Source organism: Struthio camelus, chromosome Z (assembly GCF_040807025.1).
Source record: "Struthio camelus isolate bStrCam1 chromosome Z, bStrCam1.hap1, whole genome shotgun sequence".
Taxonomy (NCBI): Eukaryota; Metazoa; Chordata; class Aves; order Struthioniformes; family Struthionidae; genus Struthio; species Struthio camelus.
Genome location: NC_090982.1, coordinates 63,926,774 through 63,945,892, shown reverse-complemented (window position 1 = coordinate 63,945,892; position 19,119 = coordinate 63,926,774). Strand labels below are relative to the sequence as shown.

Here is a 19,119-nt window from a genome sequence, read left to right as displayed (position 1 = left end):
CCTTTCTTAGCTATTCAAGACAGGTAGTTTTACCTCTTCTTCCTCTTTGTCCCTGCCCCCACATACACTTTTCTTTTATGCTTTCTCCCTCCTATTCTATTGCAAATGCCATTTGCCACATTCTCCCTCCGTTTAACGAGGACATCCAGATTAAAGCAGTCCACTTTGGGTTCCTCTGACCCTTCAGTCCTGCACGTTTCTCCCCTCCTGTTCTGGGCGATGCTGTCTCTCGCAGTCCTGCGCTTGCAGGGGTGGGTGCCGGCAGACCTGAGCTCGGTGGTGGCTGGCACCTGGGAGCTGCACGGCCGTGTTGGCTCGGAGCCGCGTGCTGTTGTTTGGGGTGCCAGTGCAAGCAGCTCACAGTGAGGGCAAAGCAAGTTCGGAGCGGTCTGTACCTGCTCGTGTGGATCCAGCCATTGCAACAAAGAGCTTTGAGCTCTGACAATTACTGATTTGCCATGATAAAGTCGTGGCTAACACAGCTGCAGAGACATTAGTGTCCTGCGAGCAGACACAGTTCCTGGGTAAGACTGCTTTGTCTCCCTCTTGGAGGCCAAATAATTTAGATTATGTTGCTTTTAAAAACATAAAGGTAAGTAGCTCACTGTATTGAGCTTGCCAGAGCAACTAATCCATGAGTTTGTGAGCTGGCAGAATGACCCAGCAGAGGGAGAGCGTAGCAGAGCCCGTGCTGCAAGACATCCAGCGTGCCTGGGGCTGGCCGGACGGCAGCTGTGTGGGGACAGCCGGGCACAGCGAGGGCTGCCCGGGGCAGCGTGTGGCTCCCTGACCCACGGGGCTCCCGTCCGTGGCCGCAACGGAGGCTGTGGGGCCGCTTTCAGCCACTTTTCTGCAGTGTCCCAGTGCTCCTTTACCCCCAGCTGAAGCAGCTGTGCAAAGTGTTTCATCTCGGGCTGGGAGGCTGCTGCAGCCATATGGCTGGTCCCAAATTACCTCTCCGAACCAGAACGTAGGGTTTTGAAAAGTCACTTTTGTCTTTTTTAACTTTCAGTGATTGAGTGCCCACACAAGCCTTGGTAAATCGCTTGCAGCAGCCGCTGACCCCCTGGTGAAAGCGTGCCTGGTTCCTGACAGCAGCCCTTTTGTGCCCAGCGTTGTGCTCGCCTTTGTTATCTGCCAGGGTCCCCAAGCGTTTGGTTTTCTTCTTGCTTTGTTACTTCAGGATCACTGGTCTCAGATGGGGCTGTTGAATCCCACAGGACCACGTGGCCATCATTTACGAGTACGTAAGGGTTGTGCATGCTACATAATGGCTGAGCTCTTTGCTTGTGTAGGCACAAACTCAGCTATTGTTCCTGTGAATCCATCCATTTTCTGTCAGCCTATTCTGTAAGGAAATTACTACACAGTGGAAAGAACTACATAGGGTCAAAAAATCCCTTCAAGATCTCGGAAACCTACACAATTGTACAAGTTACAGTTTACCATTTACAGTTGCATGGAGACCTGTTTTTAATTAGCTAGTTGATTAATCAAATTCCATGGTATTTTTTGCTTTCTTCTTTAAGTCTCATAATCAAAATACTGTTTGATACCAATTCCAGGTCTTACAGAAATCTATCTGCTTACGAGCAAACATCTAATCTTCTCAGAGATATTGTTAGTTTAATATGATGTGCCTTTTATATCTGTGCTGATTAATGGCAATTATAAGCAAAGAATAGAAAAGAATCAGTAAACTGGTTGCCCAGATACTCTCCCTGGCATTGCTGGGGCGTTGCTAGGTTTTTTTTTTTTTTTTTAATTTTTCCAGTCAATCCATTTGCTCTTTCTGAATGCTGGTACGTTTGCACAGTTTGCCATTTCCCTTGCCTTTCAAGACTGAGGAAAAGCATTGCTGATGGTCCACGTGGTTTCTCAGGAGCTCTCTAAAAACTCTGGGATGCAAGTTAGACCAACTCGCTTATCGTGCAGCTTCTTAAGCAGCGCTGCTGATCCTTGAGCTACTTCTGAAAGAGTATCTCAGAACGGCACACCTTGAATCCATTTTTCTAATGTGACACAGCTGCATTGAAACCTTCTACTTTTTCTCTCCCCATCTGGCTCTAGCCCACCTAGGACCAGCCCAAAATCACAGTTCAGTTTTTCTGTTTCTGTACACTTAGCAAGCAAACATTTTAGCTCTGTGTTGTCACGAGCTGCTAAGATGCTTACTCTTTGGGCTAAAAAGGTTACTGGGTTTCTGGCTGGTTTTGCTTATTAGCAGTCAATGGGAAGTGTGCGCTAAAGGAAGCATGCTGTTTGAGCCTTGCAGCTGGGAGCCAGGAGTTCACGTGTTTATTCCTTGTTTCCTGCATGGTGGATGGCTTTCCGCCTAGCGGGAGCTCGGTCTCACCGTTTGTTCTGCAGTCCTGCTTGTGCTTTCCCTTTCCTGTTTTGGTGTATTACCTGTCTGCTGAAAGGAGTGAAGGCCGGTATTTTTTTTCTGTCTTTCTTGGAAATGTTCGTGGATGGTGTTGCCCACAATCTTTGTATATTTTTCTTATGTGAAATCTGCCCTGGCTGAATGCTTTCTGAAATCTTGATTCCCGTTTCATCGCCCTGAATTATTTATTTGTAGGGTGCTTTGTCTTGGCATGCATTGTCTTCTGTCTCCTCCGGTTACCTGTGCAGATAACCATGATGAATTGTAAAGGTTTTGATGTGTTGCTCTACTAGTCTCACCAGCCTCAGCTGAGGGTTTTTAGCATACAGAGAGGCCCTTATTGGTTTGAAAGGACCGGTGGCTTTCTAATTAAATGCTTCTATTTCTGAGCAGCTGAACAGCTCCCTGGCAGGGAGGGGAGGCCAGGCCAGGCCGACACAAGGACGCTGCGTGCGAGGGGATCCTGGGCACAGAAACCGGCTTTTTGAGTGTTGAGTGTCGTGTCTGTGTGATGAAACTGAGGCCAAAATGTGCAGCTGTTTGCTTTCCTCTTACACCAAGGGCAAGGCCTCAAAGGCAAATATTTAGCAAGTCAAGAGAAAGGTGGAATTTTCCTACCTCTCTGCTAATTTTAAAAAAAAAAAAATCAGGGCAGTGGCCCACCGCCCTTTCTGAAGTTGTGATGGGGGTGGAGGGGGGAATTGCTGTTCTTGTGCCATCTGGGCGTGCTCCTGTGCCATCAGCAAAAACGTACGATGTGAGCCAGAGCTTCCTGCCCTGCGCCCCCTTTCCCCGGCCCCCGTGCTGATAAAGCTGCCAGGACGGCTCTGTGGAGACAGGAGGATGGGCAAGATCACAGCGTCTTGTTGTGAAGCACGTGAGGAAGGAGCAGGTTCCCGGGGTGCGGGAGTGGGCGGTAAGGGGCAGCGGGGCCAGAGGAAAGGTGGTTGGGCTGGTACCCCAGAGCATGCGAAAGGAGTTGGCAGCTGAGGCTCTGGAAAGCTCCTTGTGTTTTACATAGTGTTATGTCCCTTGAACCGTTAAGCCCAGACTGAGGTGTAACAACAGCGAAAGGTGTCAGTGCTAAATGAAGCCGGTGAAAAACGGATGGTGCAAAGGCTTATGGAGGCTTAGCTACGAGGAGCCCTGTGTTTGCTCTAATGGCTTGTAACTTGCTGTGCTTTTCAGATCCCTTTCTACAAGCAGCTGTGCAAGGGCATTCAGGCGGGAGACACGTGCGAGAAGCTGGTGGGGTACTCCGCCGTCTACAAAGTCTGTTTTGGAATGGCCTGTTTCTTCTTTCTCTTCTTCTTGTTCACTATCAAAATAAACAACAGCAAAAGCTGCCGAGCATACGTTCATAATGGGTAAGTATTTGTTTGGTTGCCGAATTTCCACACCTCTTTCTAGGTTGTTGTTTACTGTTTTCCAGTTGGGTATAGTACGGCGGGGGGGAAGGAGGTGATTTTACTGCTTTTGTTAGCTGTAACGCAGTCAAGTACGAACAAACTTAAATGGCAATCAGTCAGCGCAGGTTGCTTGTCTCTTACTTAAAAGTTAGGCTTTAAACAGATTTCTTATGGAGTTGTTAATTGCTGTTATAACCAGATGATTTTTTTTCTTTATTTATTTTTGTTTTTAATCCAGATTCTGGCTTATTAAGCTTATACTTCTGGCAGCAATGTGCTCAGGAGCCTTCTTCATTCCTGATCAGGACACTTTTCTCAATGGTACAACCTTCTTATTTTGTTATGGTGTGCTTTTCTGTACTGCTCTGAGTGCTGATAGATCCTAAAGGTCTGCACAGCATAAGTGTTGCCGCATTTGTCTGAGTAAAGCCAGTACAGTCCAGAGGCAAAATGAATGCTTGGGGCGCTCTGGCTATTGTTGCGGCGGGACGCTTCCCCCTCCACTCACATACACGTCCTTTGTGTGGACACGCAGTAAAGAAGGGGGTTTTTGTGACCAAGAGGAGTAAAATACTGTTCTGTGCTATCTCACAAATTCTTTAAGCAGCTGGGAGCTGTAATGATGCAGAAGACCTTGGTTGCTGAATGCAGAGGCACGTGGTAGTTTGGCTTGTAGGGGCAGCTCTGTCGGGGCAGCTGCTGGGGGCTGTGATGTGCAGGGACGAAGCGCGCTGTGCTCCAGGGGGCGCGGTGGCCGGTAGGGCACCAGCGCTGGCTGTCCTGAAAGTTGCAATGACACAAAAGAACCTGGGGCTTAGTTAGCTTCCGAGCAGGCAGCATAAGTCTAATAATGTAACATTGGACTTCACACTTGCGGAGTGTTTTAAACCCACTGTTGAGAATCCCGTGCCTGAAGCATTTCTTGGAAGTCTTGGAAGAGAGACTGGCACCAGTCAGCTGCACTGGTGCAGGCCAGGTGCTCTGAAGGTGTTCTCTTAGCTGGGCTGATATTACATATCAGCTCTGGAGGAGACTTCTTACAGGCCTGTCAGAGATTAGGAGCAAAAATCCTGATGATGCCAAGACAAGTTTGTTGCCAGGTGTCTGTAAGCCCTTTAAGCTTCAGAGTCTGTGAGCCGGCGAAAGTTTTCCAGCAGAGACGTTGTCTCTGCAGGGAGAAGCCACCTGAGCCAATTCCAGCTGTGCTGCCTGTGCACTAGCAGCGGAGGGAAGGGACCATGTGGTCAGGGTCGCCACTGCAGCCTCCCTGAGCGAGGAGAGCCATGTAGTCTTGGGGACCCTTAGACAGAGGGTTTCTGTCATAAATAGGAAATGTCAGAATTTGTTCTGGAGGGGGTCAGTTTCTGCAATCTCTTCTGCTGCAAGGCTCCTGCCGTTTTACCACAGCTGCACTCCTCAGGAGGCTTCTGGGGCTCTTTTTTCACTGCTACGGCCAAAGCGGGGAGAAAACCCCCGCTGCATTGCCAGAGCTCCCTGCTTTTCTATAGCCTGTTAAATTTTTGCCTTAGTTGCTTTCAACTCCTTTGTGAGTAGCAAAACTAATGGAGCCTGACGTGGAGTCTCTTTCTTCTGCGTGGGTTCTCCTGATGGCTGATAGCTCCGTTGCTCCTCAGCGCTCCCTCAGGGCAGGCCACAGTTTGGGTCCTCAGCTGCCTACTTCTACAAAAACTTGCTAGACCTGTATGTTTTGGACACCCGTCCCCTCTGTTAAAAAATACTCAGGGTGTCTAAAAAGGGGAAGAGAAGGGAGTAACATGAGGGGAAGTGAAGACCTGCTTATCCCTATTCCTTTATCCACTGAGTCACGAGTTGACAATATGTTCTTGTCCTTAGCGTCTACTCGGTTGGTTGGATTAGAAAGAGGAAATGGTTTAATGTGTTGCACCCGCAGGTAACTGAGATGCCCTCTCATCTTTCCAAGCAACCCTTTCCATGGCAAAAAGTGTTCGAGAAGTAAGGTGCCTAGGGAGGAAGGGAATGGAACTTGTTGGGCTGGTCAGAGGACTGCTGTTCTCTGTGTCTTCACACGAGGTAGACTGTAGTTGAGCAACAATTTTCCTTCCCCAAATTAGTTCTTGACTTTTCTCTGTGAAGCAGTGTTATGTATGTGCTGCTAGACTGTCCTTCAGGAAGCCCTGAGTTTAAGATTGACAGAGGGTTGCAGGGTTTTTTCCCCTTTTTTCCCCACCTATCAAGAAACTTAGTGTCTTCCCCCCCCCCCCCCCAAAAGAATATTCTGGGGGTGTTCTCCTCTCTGCTTCCCTATTTTTTCCAAAAATAAAAAAAGTACTCTTGCCATGATTCCCACACTCAGCAGTTTGTTAATCATGGAGGGAGGGGTATCATGTGCACATACTAGGCTTGCATGGGCTCTAGTGTTAAATCTGCACTAGTGGTGTTAACCTTATCTACAATGGCTCTAAAACATCCTGAATTATCCTGCCTGTGGCTGTGAGAGATCCTTACTGAGAGTCTGGCTATTTAATTACTCACTCCACCAGTTGGCTGCCGGTTCCTGGTGCGTCTCTCCCAAACACGCATACACACCCTGTTCCTTGCCTGTTTTTTTTGTTTTGTTTTGTTTTAAGAGCAGCCCGCTCATTAAGTAGATACAGTAAGTTTTGCAAAACAAGAAAAATGTCATTTTTGCTTGCTTTCAGTCAAACAAGGAACTTAGCTTGTATGCAGAAGATGTAGAGAGTTTTCTTTTGACTGCACCTAACAGGCTGACGGTTCTCTTCTTCCACTTTGCTTCTACAAGCTTTTTTCAAAAAGAAAATACCGTGTTAGGATATGGCTGGACTTTACTAATGCACTTCCTCACTCGTTCTTCTTCACTGGAGTTAGGTGGATACCCAGAGTCACTTACAGGTTACATAATACACAGTGATAAAAACTGTAGGTGCAGCTAAACATTTAAATAGGTATCTGTATTTACTCGGAGACTTCTGATGTTGTTTGTGAGGTGTTTGTTGTACAAAGCACCAAACAGCTATCCAGATGCCTGTAGGGCAATAGTTAAGTAGTCAAATAACCTGTCTCTCTTAAAAGTGCTCAGTGAATACTAAGTGTTCTCATTTCTCTGGGAGCGGCTCAGGACGGAGCGCTTGTAAATAGATGAGCGAGCCCCACCTTTATTTTTCTGTGGTGCTAGAGTCTGGAGGGGAAGAAATTGCCATTTTTAGTGCTGGGTTCCAGTACCTTGCAATTTTAGGGTTTAGACTTCTGTGAAACGCCTTCAGGGCTTTTTTCCTCCCCACATCACAAATAAAGGTTTCAGTATTTTGTGTCTGAATATAGTAACTTTGTCTCCACAAAAATTCTTTAGATTAAGGAATCTCAGTGTGTGTCCTAAAAGGCTTATTTTGAAGATGTAGCAGGTTGCAAGCTGAATTCATCAGGCAACTATTCTTGGGTTAGCTGAGCCAGCCTTTCAGCTGAAATGCCTCATCTCCTGCTACATCTGTGGGGCTGAGACATTCAAACTGTGCAATGGCTTCACTGTATGGACAATAATTCCATTTTATCTCAAGGGGAAGGCAACAGGAGTTTGACCTATTTTCTGCTTGTCTGCCTTGCAGCCTGGCGCTACGTAGGAGCAACAGGAGGTTTCCTTTTCATTGCCATTCAGCTCATCCTGCTTGTTGAGTTTGCACACAAATGGAATAAAAACTGGTATGTGTTGTACAAGTAGTTAGTTGCATACTATTCTAGTGGACACCTGCATAACAAATCTCTTGGAACAAAACATGCAGAAGTAGTGTGGATGCAATTTCTGAGAAGACACTTTAATGTCAATATTTAGAGCTGTGCGTCTTTGCTTCAATCACTTTCCTCCTTCCCCAGTGGAGATATTTTTTCCTTAATCGTTTCTACCCTCTGCTGCTTCATTCTTACCCTCAAATTGTTCTGCTTCTAGTGAGTAGTGGTGTGTTGGGGTGCAGAGACCTCTCATTTTAAGTTGCTTCAGTTCTACCTGAAAACACACTGGTTAAGAAACAGAACTGTGTAAAAGAATAAACCTGGATTTGCAAAACATAGCAGTGAAACTGTGCACAATGGTATAAACTGGTAAATCCTGTGTTTTGGTGTGAGCTTATTACACTTTTTTTAACATGAAAGCTGCTCCTTTTTCTGCTTTCATTTAACTATGCAAGGTTCTGTTATCAACCCACTCATACAGTGTTTCGGCATTGCTCTAACTTCTGGTGTGAATACATTTGATACTACCTTCCTAGCTCTTTGCCTCTCATCACGCATTAAAGTATTTTAATTGTTCTCCCACACATATGCATGAACTTATGCTTCCCTCTCCTCCACCTTTCCTTTCTCCTATTTTTTTTAGTCTGTTTGTCTACAGCCTTTGCTATCTTCTCTTATTCCAGCTAGTGCGCTGACTACTAGGAAAGGTTTTAGCAAATCTTTGGGCTTTGTAAGATGCATGTTTTCACCGAGGAGGAGGTGAGATCTCCTTACACCACAGCTATTTTTACTGCTAGTTACTCCAGCTGCTTTTCTGTGGGTGAGAGATTTCCAGGAGCAGCATTTAACTTTGGCACCAGCAACATTAGATATTCTTTTCTAATAAGTCATGCTACCACAAGAAAAGCCAACCCTCCATATACCAAAAAAAACCCTTTTATGTCCAAAAAGTCTATCTTAGTTGGGGAACTAAGAAAAAACACTGATCGTTGCAAAGGGTATTTGGGAAGGAAGGTGAAGAGAGAAAACAGGATGGGCGAACACTAGCTTGCGAAACCCAGGGGGATAGAACCAAGTAGGGGGCTTTTCGAGTGAATGGGTAGTACAAGTGTCAAGGTAGCACGCAGGGAAGAAGAAAGGCAGTGCTGAACAAGGGCTTTCTAGTGCTCGTGTGAAAAACATCGCTCACAGGCTGGGTCTGGGGCACTCAGGGTTCCCGCTGAGAAAATCCCTGTTGTGTTGAGCTGAGATGCGCCGAGCCGCCGGCAAGCGTGACAGCCTAGTCGGAGTGGTTTGCAGTTCTCGGAATCAGGCGGCTAGGCTGTAATTATGGAAATAGCTGGGCTTGATAATATATGCAATAAGCACTAATGCTGAGGAACGCTTCCCTCAGTTTCACAAGAGGAACCTTGCAAGGGTCTGTGTTGGTGTAGTGATACACACAGGCACTCTCATTGTGCTTGATAATAAAGACTATTCAAGTGAGTGCGCTTTTTTTTGTTTTTGTTTTTTTTAATCTGTAAGAGGAGGGGAGAAAAAGATATGATACTTGTCTTTGTCTCCCCAGGACGGCAGGCGCAAATCACAAGCAGCTCTGGAACGGTTTGCTGGCTCTGGTCACTCTCGTCTTGTACTCTGTTGCTGTGGCAGCCCTGATCGTCATGGCTGTCTTCTACACACGCTCCGAGGGCTGCATGTACAACAAGATCCTCATCGGTGTTAATGGTGGTCTGTGCCTCTTTGTGTCGCTGGTAGCCATATCACCCTGTGTCCAAAATCGTGAGTGTGCCGACCTCTTTACCTCTCGGGTTTCTTGGCGCCTCCGTGGTTCACGTACCTTGAGACGTGTGCCGTGTTTTGGGCAAAAAGTCTAATGCTCAGATCTGACATGGTACTTTAGATTTGGTGTCATTCTTGCCCCTATCCCCTTATCTACGCTACAAAGTAGTATTGCTTGTCAGCAGCTCAGCTGCTAAAACTAGAGATGTGAGATGTTTTGAGCACGCTGTCAGACAGCCTGTAAAAAAGGCTCACGTGCTGAGGGCTGATAATGCGTTGAGGAACTTACACAATGATTGCACCGTGATAATAAGCGATTGCACTGTTAAGGTAATACCTGTCAGACCCATTCAGCTCTTACCATTTACTTTTGACTGCTTATAATTTACCCTTTGTAAAGTTTGGGCATGCAAATGAGTTGACAGCCATTAGAAGTCTTGCTCTTTCAGCTGTATTTCATGCTTTTCCAGGATATTTTACACGTGCTGTTAGTATTTTTCAATCATTGGACCAGGAAATAGGAGTAAATTCAGTGGCTCCAAAACAAATTTTACAGGCAAATAAAACTGTCATGGCAGCCTGTCAATAGTTTCTGGAAAGCTGTGCTTTTGGCTAGAGCAGCAGGGTGATTCTTTACTTATGTGGAAATCTTAATGCCTTTCTAAAACAGCCAGCAGAACTAAAGGACAGATTCTTTTCTCTTTACCTGCCAGACAAAATGTATCTAAACTGCCTCAAAACTTTTGAACCACTTGAAGTAAAACATAAAGGATGCTCTCCTCTTCTGAAAGATTTCAGTGTGCTGTTTTTAAAGGATTTGAATTTCCCTTTCAGTTTGTTAAAATGTCTACAAAAATTGTCTCTTGGCCTCTTTCTTCTAAAGGCCAACCCCATTCTGGTTTGCTGCAGTCAGGAGTCATCAGCTGCTACGTCATGTACCTCACTTTCTCAGCGTTATCCAGCAAGCCTCCAGAAACTAGTAAGTTATCTAGTGCTTTATTTAAATCCTTTGAGACATGCCGAGTATTAAAAGCAAAAAAGTCTTAGCAAACCTCAGTACTCATGAGTTTAGAAGCACTGGTTTTGAGCTGCTCTGGCCTATTTTGAGCTTGTCTGGCCTGAACAAGAAGTTGCTAATACTAAAAATAAATCTATGCAGCATTTGAGAGACCATGCAGTTGGCATCCACCGTATATCCTAACTGCTTTGGTCTAGGGGAGCTTAGCTGCTCTAGCAGGTAGGTTGAAATAGTGCACCATAGCCATTCCGGCCTGCTTCCTCATGACAGCTTACCTGGAGTCCTGCAGCCTGTCGCTCGTGTGCCAAGTGTATGTCCTCATCTGATAGGACGTGACTAAATAGGTAATAGGTCTGATCACACGATAGGGAAAGAGTTGGAGCAAATAGTTTTTGAATGCCTCTAGAAGGGGATGAGTGGCCAGCTCCATCCAAAAGGATAGCTACCACCAGTTAGTAGGCCTCTTCCACCCGGGTGGCTTTGTTCTGTTCTTGCCATCCTGGCTGCCAGAGGTGATACTAAAATCGCTTCTTTTCTCCTATAGTTGATATGCTAGATAGCCTTAGCTCTGGGCTCCTAATGAAACAAAGACTTGAGAGTACTGCTTGTCTTTCATTTTGAGAGGGAGAAGTCCTGAGAGATTTTGGAGTTACGTTGCTGTTGTTTAAGATGCCCTTAACCAGAGCTCCTGTACTCCACATGTGTTCTTACCGTTTGCATTGCAAGTCAGGAGTAGAGAACTTCCTAGAGTTTTAAGTTCCTAATGCTGCAGAAACGTAGCAAGACTTTACAAGTTCAACTTTAACAGTGTCCTTTTCCCAGCTAACTGTTAGATTCACTTATTTGGATGGAGAACGTTTTTTTCACTTACAGAAGACTTTCCTGAGTCAGATCAATAATGCTAAAACCCCTTCCTTATTATATCTTAGCTTTTAGTGTTAAATAACTGAAACAGCAATAACTACAGGAGAGGAAGGACACTGACAGGAAGGATGTTGGAGTTTTGCAGACCCCTGCCTATCCCTAAGAAAGGAGAGAGAAAGGGGAAGTGTCTCTCCTATTTCTGTATGTGAATCTATACACACAAATCTATTCCAGAGCTAGAAACTAAGGAGAGACAATATTTAGGTAGAAGCTTTTACTTATGGAACTTAATTAAGCAGTGTTTTTCAGTGAGTATAAAACTTTAAATGACATCTGAATTACTTGTAAGACTTGACACTTAAAAAAAAAAAAAAAGAAAAGAAAAGAAAGAAAGAAAAAACAGGGAGGGAACAGTGATGCATTAAATTAAATGACCGATTTCATGATATTTTTGTACTTGTGACAGTCAAAGCCTTCAGCAGGTAGTTGCTATGATTGTTCTGGTATGTGTTGTAGGTGTGGTTATTGCATTTATAAGAGCTGATATCAAGCGTGCTCTGTCAAACCCTCTGCATCAGAGGTGCTCTTCCTTGTCTTTAACGCAGGCCAGAGAGTTCTCCAGGTTTTCATCTGCTCTTGAAAACACTTCTTTCTCCCCTGTCTTTGTAATACTGACTCTCGTACTGGCCTGTGCAGCTTTTGCAGTGACACATGCTGATATGCTAGAATGCGTATTGGGAACTGGCACTTGCTAAGGTGTTCCCATATCCTGTTGTTCAGATTGCCACACACCCGTTGCCTTATTCTTCAAGCAGGCACCATCAAATTGGCCATCTCACAAACCGGGCGCACGGAGAGTGCTGTTTACAAGTATTTATTTGCAACACCCAAAAAGCACAGTTGCAAGATGTTTTTAAAAGGCATAGGTAAACAGAAGAATTTGTTTAATATGTGCTTATCACACTATACCTTTGCTTTTTGGTGCCAGACGTAGCTGGAAGGCGTACCAGGCGGTGTCCTGCCTTGCTGTCAATAGGTGCATGATAGACCCAAGTGGGGGATTCCACCTGTCTCTAGCCAAAGTGTTCCTTTAAAGTCTCGTCTTCCCTTCGTTGACACCCACCTCCACACCGTCCCTGTCTTGTGCTGATGAAGCTGTTTATGCAGCCCTGCAGGGAACCAGGCCAGGGGGCCTGTGTTCAGGTTTATCATTAACCTGGGTGTAGTCTTGGTTGCCTTTTGCCCTCTGGTCTTTCACAAGGTTGTGCTGCCGCAGTGGGGTTACAGAGTGGCTGCTGGAAGGAAGGACGAGATGGGGAGACAGTTTGCTTGAACAGCATGGGTTCAAAAAGTTCTTGATTGAGATAAGGTGCAGCAGTAATCGCCTGCTTTGGGAGTGATGCTGGAGGCTACCACTTTGCTCTGCTTTGACCCAAAGCAGACACCAAAAAGCTGGATGAATCTTGGAATATTAAGGAATAAACTGGTTTATTTTCAGGAACCTAAAAGCAATATTTGCTTAGGTATTAAAATAAAATCTCGACTGTAACCAGTGCATCTCTTTAGTCTTCTATGTATCAGTCTAAGAACAGAGCAGCCACGTGCTGCCTCTTTCACTGAGTATGAATTTCGTAGCTGTCCTCAAGGACCCCTGCTGAAAGTTTTTAAAGATTTACGGTCTGGAGTCCATCCTGTATCAATGTTATGTGGCCTTCTAGTCTTGGGGTAAAGTGCTGGGAAACTTCCAGCTTCTTATTAGATAATTCACCAGGCAGTCTTTTCCCATGTGCTTGTCTGCTCTGACAAGCAGAAAACTTCAGTGCCCTACTAACTTGTGTTTTTGTCCTACCTGAAGCACAGAATTTGCCAGGTCAGGTTTACAGAATTTATTCTGTATGATCTTTCTCAAAGAAAGAAGGAAATGACTGAAATGTCCTTACCTAATATCTGAACTAATAAGATTATTTTACTGAAAACTTTCAGTCTGTAGACTCCTTTGAAATACAATGAAATGAGCTTCAGTAACATTTTGTTTTGTGTGGTTTTTTTTTTTTTTGTGAAGTCCTGGATGAAAACAATCAGAACATCACAATCTGTGTACCTGAATTTAGCCAAGGGCTGCACAGTGATGAAAACCTCGTTACTGGCCTGGGTACTACCATTCTGTTTTGCTGCATTTTATATTCTTGGTAAGTCTGGGGTTTGCAGTTACCTCACTGTAGATGGAACGTGGTGGTCGAGCTAATGAAGGCTCAGAGTAAGCCTAATGCAAACAAAATAATGGCTAGAAATAGCACAGAATTGAGCTGGAACATTCACATTGCTACTTAATTTCAGAACGGTTAGATGTTTTGGCCACAATGCAGAAGCTTCTAATCTGAAGAAACTAGAGAGGATTCCCCCCAGACAACTGCAGTCATACGAGCAAATGATTTCCAGCAACTGGAATACTGACAATACTGGTTGGTAATTCACTCCTGAAACAGGCTGCTGTCACTGACTGGTTACTTCACTGGCAAAGCCTTCATTGAAACACTTTATTAAGTGCTGAGCCGAAGCGGTAGCTGTGAAGTCAGTGTAAAAGTATCAGTTGCGCTCAGCGGAGGAGATCTGTTCTGAGATGCAGATTGGAACGCTTTGCTGTTGTCCCTGGTCTTTGCCAGTGACAAATTCACCGCCTTTCAGGAGTGACCTACTTTTAAGCTTGTGATCAAGTCTGAGTCTGCCGGTGGCTGTCTGTCAGACTGATTTCTGCTTGTGCCGAACAAACTTCTCAGGAGCTTAGCATTTGCTGCTATATGTGAGCGATTGCTTAGCTCAAAAGCGAGAGGAGACTGCTGTGTTCCCTGTGGCAGTGAAAAATCACCCTTCTAGATTTGCAGTTACACTGCAGGTTGTGCACTGACTTTTGACACCATCTTCTTTTGCTCCTAGTTTGACTTCAACAACACGTGCAAGCTCTGAAGCGTTGAGGGGAATATATGCAGCACCTGAAACTGAAGTGAGTTCTTGCTTCTTCTCCCACAGGATTTCTGTGCAGACTTTCCTATGTGATTTTTGTTCTGTTGTTTTTATGACTAACTGAACTGCAATCAGGTAAAAGCAAAAGCTGGTTCACAGCACGCCTGTTATTTGCCCCTGGGTATGGAATTCAACAGTGCTTACTGAGTCCACCCACAATGGCCTGTCTACAGCTCTTGCTAGTCCCTTGGATGTGCCTTTATGTGCTGAAATAATCTTCCTGTTCTTTCTCTCATTTAAGATAAAAGTCTGCTGGGCCCTGAGAAACTATGCGGATAAAGAAGGGTGGGGCATTTTTATTTTTGTTTGGACATTTTCAGTTACGATTGTCTGTATTTTAACAGCAGTATTAGTGCTTTTGATCACAGGTTTTTAATCTCTTATTTTTATTTCCACATGTAATTATCACTTTTCCTTTCACCTGCAATTTCACCTCACATTGTCTTGCTTGGACCTGTTTTCTTCAACACTTGCTCCTTCATTCTACCCGTTGCTTATTTCTTTGGCCTAGTTATCGTGGAAAAACCCCAAAACCCCTTGGAAACAAGCCTATTTTTGCTGTGTAACAGTTATTGCATACATAGGCTTGACAGTGTCACACTTTGAATTATGTATTTTGCTTGAAGAATGCATCTCCATCCCTAGCTCACTTTGCTTTGGTGTTATTTTCATCTTCAGTTTTTATTTTTTCAGGCTTGAATCAAAGTTCAAAGTACTTGCAATCATCTAAAAATGCAAAAATATCTAATAAAGCAGTTAATATTTACAGCAATTGGAAGAGAGGAGGCGAACCTAGTTTAGCTAGCAGCTAGTTTAGCACGCACCAAGAGCGTTAAGGTCACTCTGCAAGTACGCTGCCCACCTGCCTATTGCTCAGGTGCCAGGCTCTGCCCCACAGCAGCCTGCCTCGCTGTTGCGCTGACTGCTGTGGTTGCGCAGTGTCAGCCCTTCCCACCTTGTGCTGAGAAGCGGGCAGGGGTGAAAATTAGAAAGAAAATAGCTGCTTTTCACATGCATCTATTTTTCCCCTTTCGGTGTTAAGCCGTGCAAACTCTCGTTCAAGGGCGCAGCAAAGCGAAGAGTGAGGGTGCAGGGTTGGGTGTAGCCAGTGATACCAAAAAGTATGTTAAGCAGTAGCCTGGACAACATGAAAACCCACCTCAGTTCCCTGATTGAGTTTCCTGGATCACCACTGCTCGATGTGCTGGCACAGCTGGGGGTTGCAGTTGAGTGTTTACTGCTAAGAAAATGCATGGTCTATAGCTTCAGGGTTAACATCAGCTCTGTACCCACTGCATACAGAGTAGTTGGCGCTGGCTGGTGCAGTTGGAGCTGCTGGCCAGTGGATGTGGCCTGTTTGCAGAGGAGGTCGAGCTCTTGCACTGCAGCACTTGCCAAGAGGATTATTTCTGGACCATTTGGTTTTAAAGAGCAGTACAAGAGCTGTTGAATGTAAATATAAGGAAATGACTGGCAGAGAGCAACTAATTGCATTCTGATTGTCTTCTCTGTGGTAAAGGGCCTTTGTCTTCGCACCAGAAACGTAAACATAATTCTGCGATTGCCTGTGTTACACAGAAAGTCTTTCAGCGTCTTTCAGCGTCGAAGCTGAAGATAGTTAGCCGTTGTGAAGGGTTAGTTGTCTGTGTGCCAGCGTTGCTAATTGCGTCACTGTTTGTAGAATGACTTAATTTCTGATAAATGCAGCTAAGTTTAAAAATTACTTGGGGGAACGTAGCACTTGCTTCAGAAACCTGATACAGCCAAAGGGAAACTAAACCGAACACTGCAATTAGCATCACAGTAGAAAGGACCTGTTAATCTGTTGAAACATGAAATAAGAAGTTTTTTTTTTTAAACTATCAACCAATCTCTTTTCATTAATTTATGAACCCAGAGAATACATTTAGTCATAGGTATGCAGGAGAAAAACTGTTGTTTGAGAATTCTGTTGGAAATTGAATCTTAAAAGCCTATTAACGTTTTTGAGTTGTTTGATATGTTATCAGGCTGCAACAAAAGTATAATTCTCCAAGTATAACCTCCAAGTGTAATTCTATCGGAACAAGTAATGTTGGTGATGCAGTACAGAAAGTGCTGACTTGTACTGTGGTCTGGTGCAGAAAATGCACTTAGTAACATATTTATTGTACTGTCAGCATCTTTTTTCTCATTTACATTACCACTCAACACAAGGAGTTCTGACCCATCAGTGAACAGTTTCAGCTTTCCGTTTTCCATCAGTTAAAAAAAAAAAAACAACCCTCATTTAAATGAAGCAGTAACAATAGTCTTTTATTTGTACTCATTCTGGCTCCATTTCAGTACGGATGAGTACGTTTCAGACATAGGATTGTGCAACTGATTTCCATCCAGTGCAGCAGGATGTTGAGCGTTCCTTGCATCTTCATTTCCGTAGGGAAAATTTTATTTAAAAAGCACTCAGATGCTAGTCTAAAGAGGTAAGTCCACTCTGCAGTATAAACGTGCAGCCATTTTATTGTATCTGTTCAAGCAATTTATTATAGCTTGCTTGCACTGTAATATTCCTACCAGTGCTTGATCGTAAATTGTCTAAAATGTCTCAATAGTCATTCTTAAAGAATGGTTAATTTGCACCAAAGCTTACTGAATAGTTTTTTCCAAAGCTGAGAAACTGCTATTATGAACTACTTAGCTAATCCTAATTTGAATTTTGTGTTTCTTGGAAATATAGAAGAGATTTTTCTTTGCTAGTGTCTGTAGTTTAGTAGACATAGCCGACCTTCTTCACCACCTGTTCTGTTTCTTCGTTGTTAGGCAGGTTCTAACCCTTGTTGTTCTTTCTTTCACAGGTAGCTCGTTGCTGCTTTTGCTGTATGCCCGACGGAGACGGTAATTACATATTCACTGCACAACTTACCTAGCTTGTGGCTTTCAGACCAAACCAAAGAAGATAAAAGACACAGCTGCAAGTGGAGAGATTCCTGTATCCTAATTCTGTAGCGTGTCAAACTGAAGCAGCTGATAAACTCAAGCAACACAGTAGAGGAGGAAGGGGAGCAAGAGACGTAATACTACCATTTTACAACTGCAGACTAGTTAATAATTCCTTAAAGGAAGGCTCTTTAGCGTAACGTACAAAGAGGAATCTCTGCTCTTTGTGTGCATGTAGGTGTGACTGCCAGATTTGTGGGCTCAGCCGCTCTGCAGCTCCTTCAGTCCCTGCTCCCCATGCCTGAGCCCAGGAGGGGGTGCCCTTTTTGCAGACCTGTTACAGTCAGGGCTCTCCATTTGCCGGAAAAATATCCTACAGGGTAGACCATTTCAAATGCTCCAAATGCTCAAAAAACAGCTGGTAGGCCAGGAACTTGATATAGGGCAGCATTTCAGTAGCAGTCCCCTTTATTTCAGTAAAGGCTTAGGACAAGGAAGTGTTGCTCTGTACCAGGCTTTGCTAAGTCACACCAAAGACTTCTTGCTTATAGTAATCTATGCTTCATGAAACTGGCTGCTGTTTTCAGTTCTCATTACGTTTGCAAAAGCTTTCTTGTTTCCCATCTCTTACAGTTGATGCTGAAGAGCACACTGAAAACAGGGGAGGCCAGACTGTGATTTATGATGAAAAGAAAAGCACAGTGTACAGTTATGCCTACTTCCACTTTGTTTTCTTCTTGGCTTCGCTCTATGTGATGATGACAGTAACTCATTGGTTCCAGTAAGTGTATTTCTTTAAAGCTGAGAAATGAATGTCTTTGTGCATTAAGAGAGGGGAGCTACAAATGGGAATTCCTCCCGTTAGATGAGTGTCTTGTCTCCTGAAGTAGGAAGCTGGAAGAAAGGATCCGAGTCTCTCCTGGGGGATTCCTGAGCAAGGTTTTGTTGTGTAAAGAGCTGCTCTCCCCTGCCTCAGGTCTGGGTTAAGTTACTTGAGGTCTGTGACCCACTCAGAAAAGCAGAGGGTACTTCAGTCTGAGATGTGAACAGATGTGCATAGTGAGTTTATTGCCTTTTTTTTTTTTCTTTAACAGTTATGAAAGCGCTCAGATTGAAAAATTCTTCACTGGAACCTGGTCCATCTTCTGGATTAAGATGGTCTCCTGTTGGGTTTGTGTCTTTCTGTATTTATGGACTCTAATTGCTCCACTCTGTTGCCCAACCAGACAGTTCTCAGTATGAACACTCAGAAGGTCCCCTTTTTTTTTCCTTTGTTTTTCTGTTACAAATAAAGTACCGCAGTCACTTTATAATGAGGAAATATCTATTGCCTAGTTTTCATAATGTACTAGTTAGTAACTTTTTAGCCAGACGAAACTAGTGATTGAAGACTTTTTTAACCTTTTCTAATTGTCATGAACAAATGGTGTCCCAGGGAACGTGTCTGTTCAAAGATGTTTGTAACACTGATGTGTAGAGCATAGGAAACGTGGTTGTTACATAAACTGGAATAAGTGAAATGCTTTTGGAATAACTGACAATCTTTCTCCAACTTCTTTGGCAAGAAAAGAAAAAAAAAATGGTGCAAATGTATGTTCTTCCTTCCTGTCAGTGTTGGGTATCTTCTAGCAAGTATGCATTCCTTTTTATACTCTTTTATTAACTATGTCTTTTACAGTGATTGCAGTAGTGGTTTGGACTGCTATTTTGTACAGCGTATAATTCTCTAAAGTAGTCTCCAGATTTTTTCCCCAAAAATGCACCTAAATACTTTTGTAGAAATAGAGAATATGTAAGAATTTGACTGCCAAAGCATCTACTAAAAATTGTTTAACTAAATATTAAATATATTAAGTTATTGCAAACATAGTATGAGAAAGGAATGTACCAATGATAACAGAGTATTTATGCTATTATAACTTAAAAAAGGCACCTGGATATTTTATGTAATTCCAAACTCGTCCAGTTATTAACAGAAGGGATGTTTGCACACCGAAATTCTT

At 44.0% G+C, this 19,119-nt stretch overlaps 1 protein-coding gene across 2 annotated transcripts in view; it reads left to right on the top strand.

Annotated features, from left to right (window-relative positions):
• Positions 1 to 18,678, top strand: part of LOC104152962 (serine incorporator 5) — a 35,963-nt gene extending 17,285 nt beyond the window's left edge. For both annotated transcript variants that reach the window (XM_068926702.1, XM_068926701.1), the window contains 10 exons: positions 3,575 to 3,753; positions 4,034 to 4,116; positions 7,398 to 7,491; positions 9,086 to 9,297; positions 10,181 to 10,276; positions 13,242 to 13,368; positions 14,114 to 14,180; positions 17,035 to 17,074; positions 17,750 to 17,897; positions 18,211 to 18,678. In XM_068926702.1, coding sequence (XP_068782803.1) covers positions 3,575 to 3,753; positions 4,034 to 4,116; positions 7,398 to 7,491; positions 9,086 to 9,297; positions 10,181 to 10,276; positions 13,242 to 13,368; positions 14,114 to 14,180; positions 17,035 to 17,074; positions 17,750 to 17,897; positions 18,211 to 18,358 — 1,194 coding nt within the window. In that variant the 3' untranslated portion in view covers positions 18,359 to 18,678. The remainder of the gene's footprint in view (positions 1 to 3,574; positions 3,754 to 4,033; positions 4,117 to 7,397; positions 7,492 to 9,085; positions 9,298 to 10,180; positions 10,277 to 13,241; positions 13,369 to 14,113; positions 14,181 to 17,034; positions 17,075 to 17,749; positions 17,898 to 18,210) is intronic.
• The last annotated feature ends 441 nt before the right edge of the window (positions 18,679 to 19,119 follow it).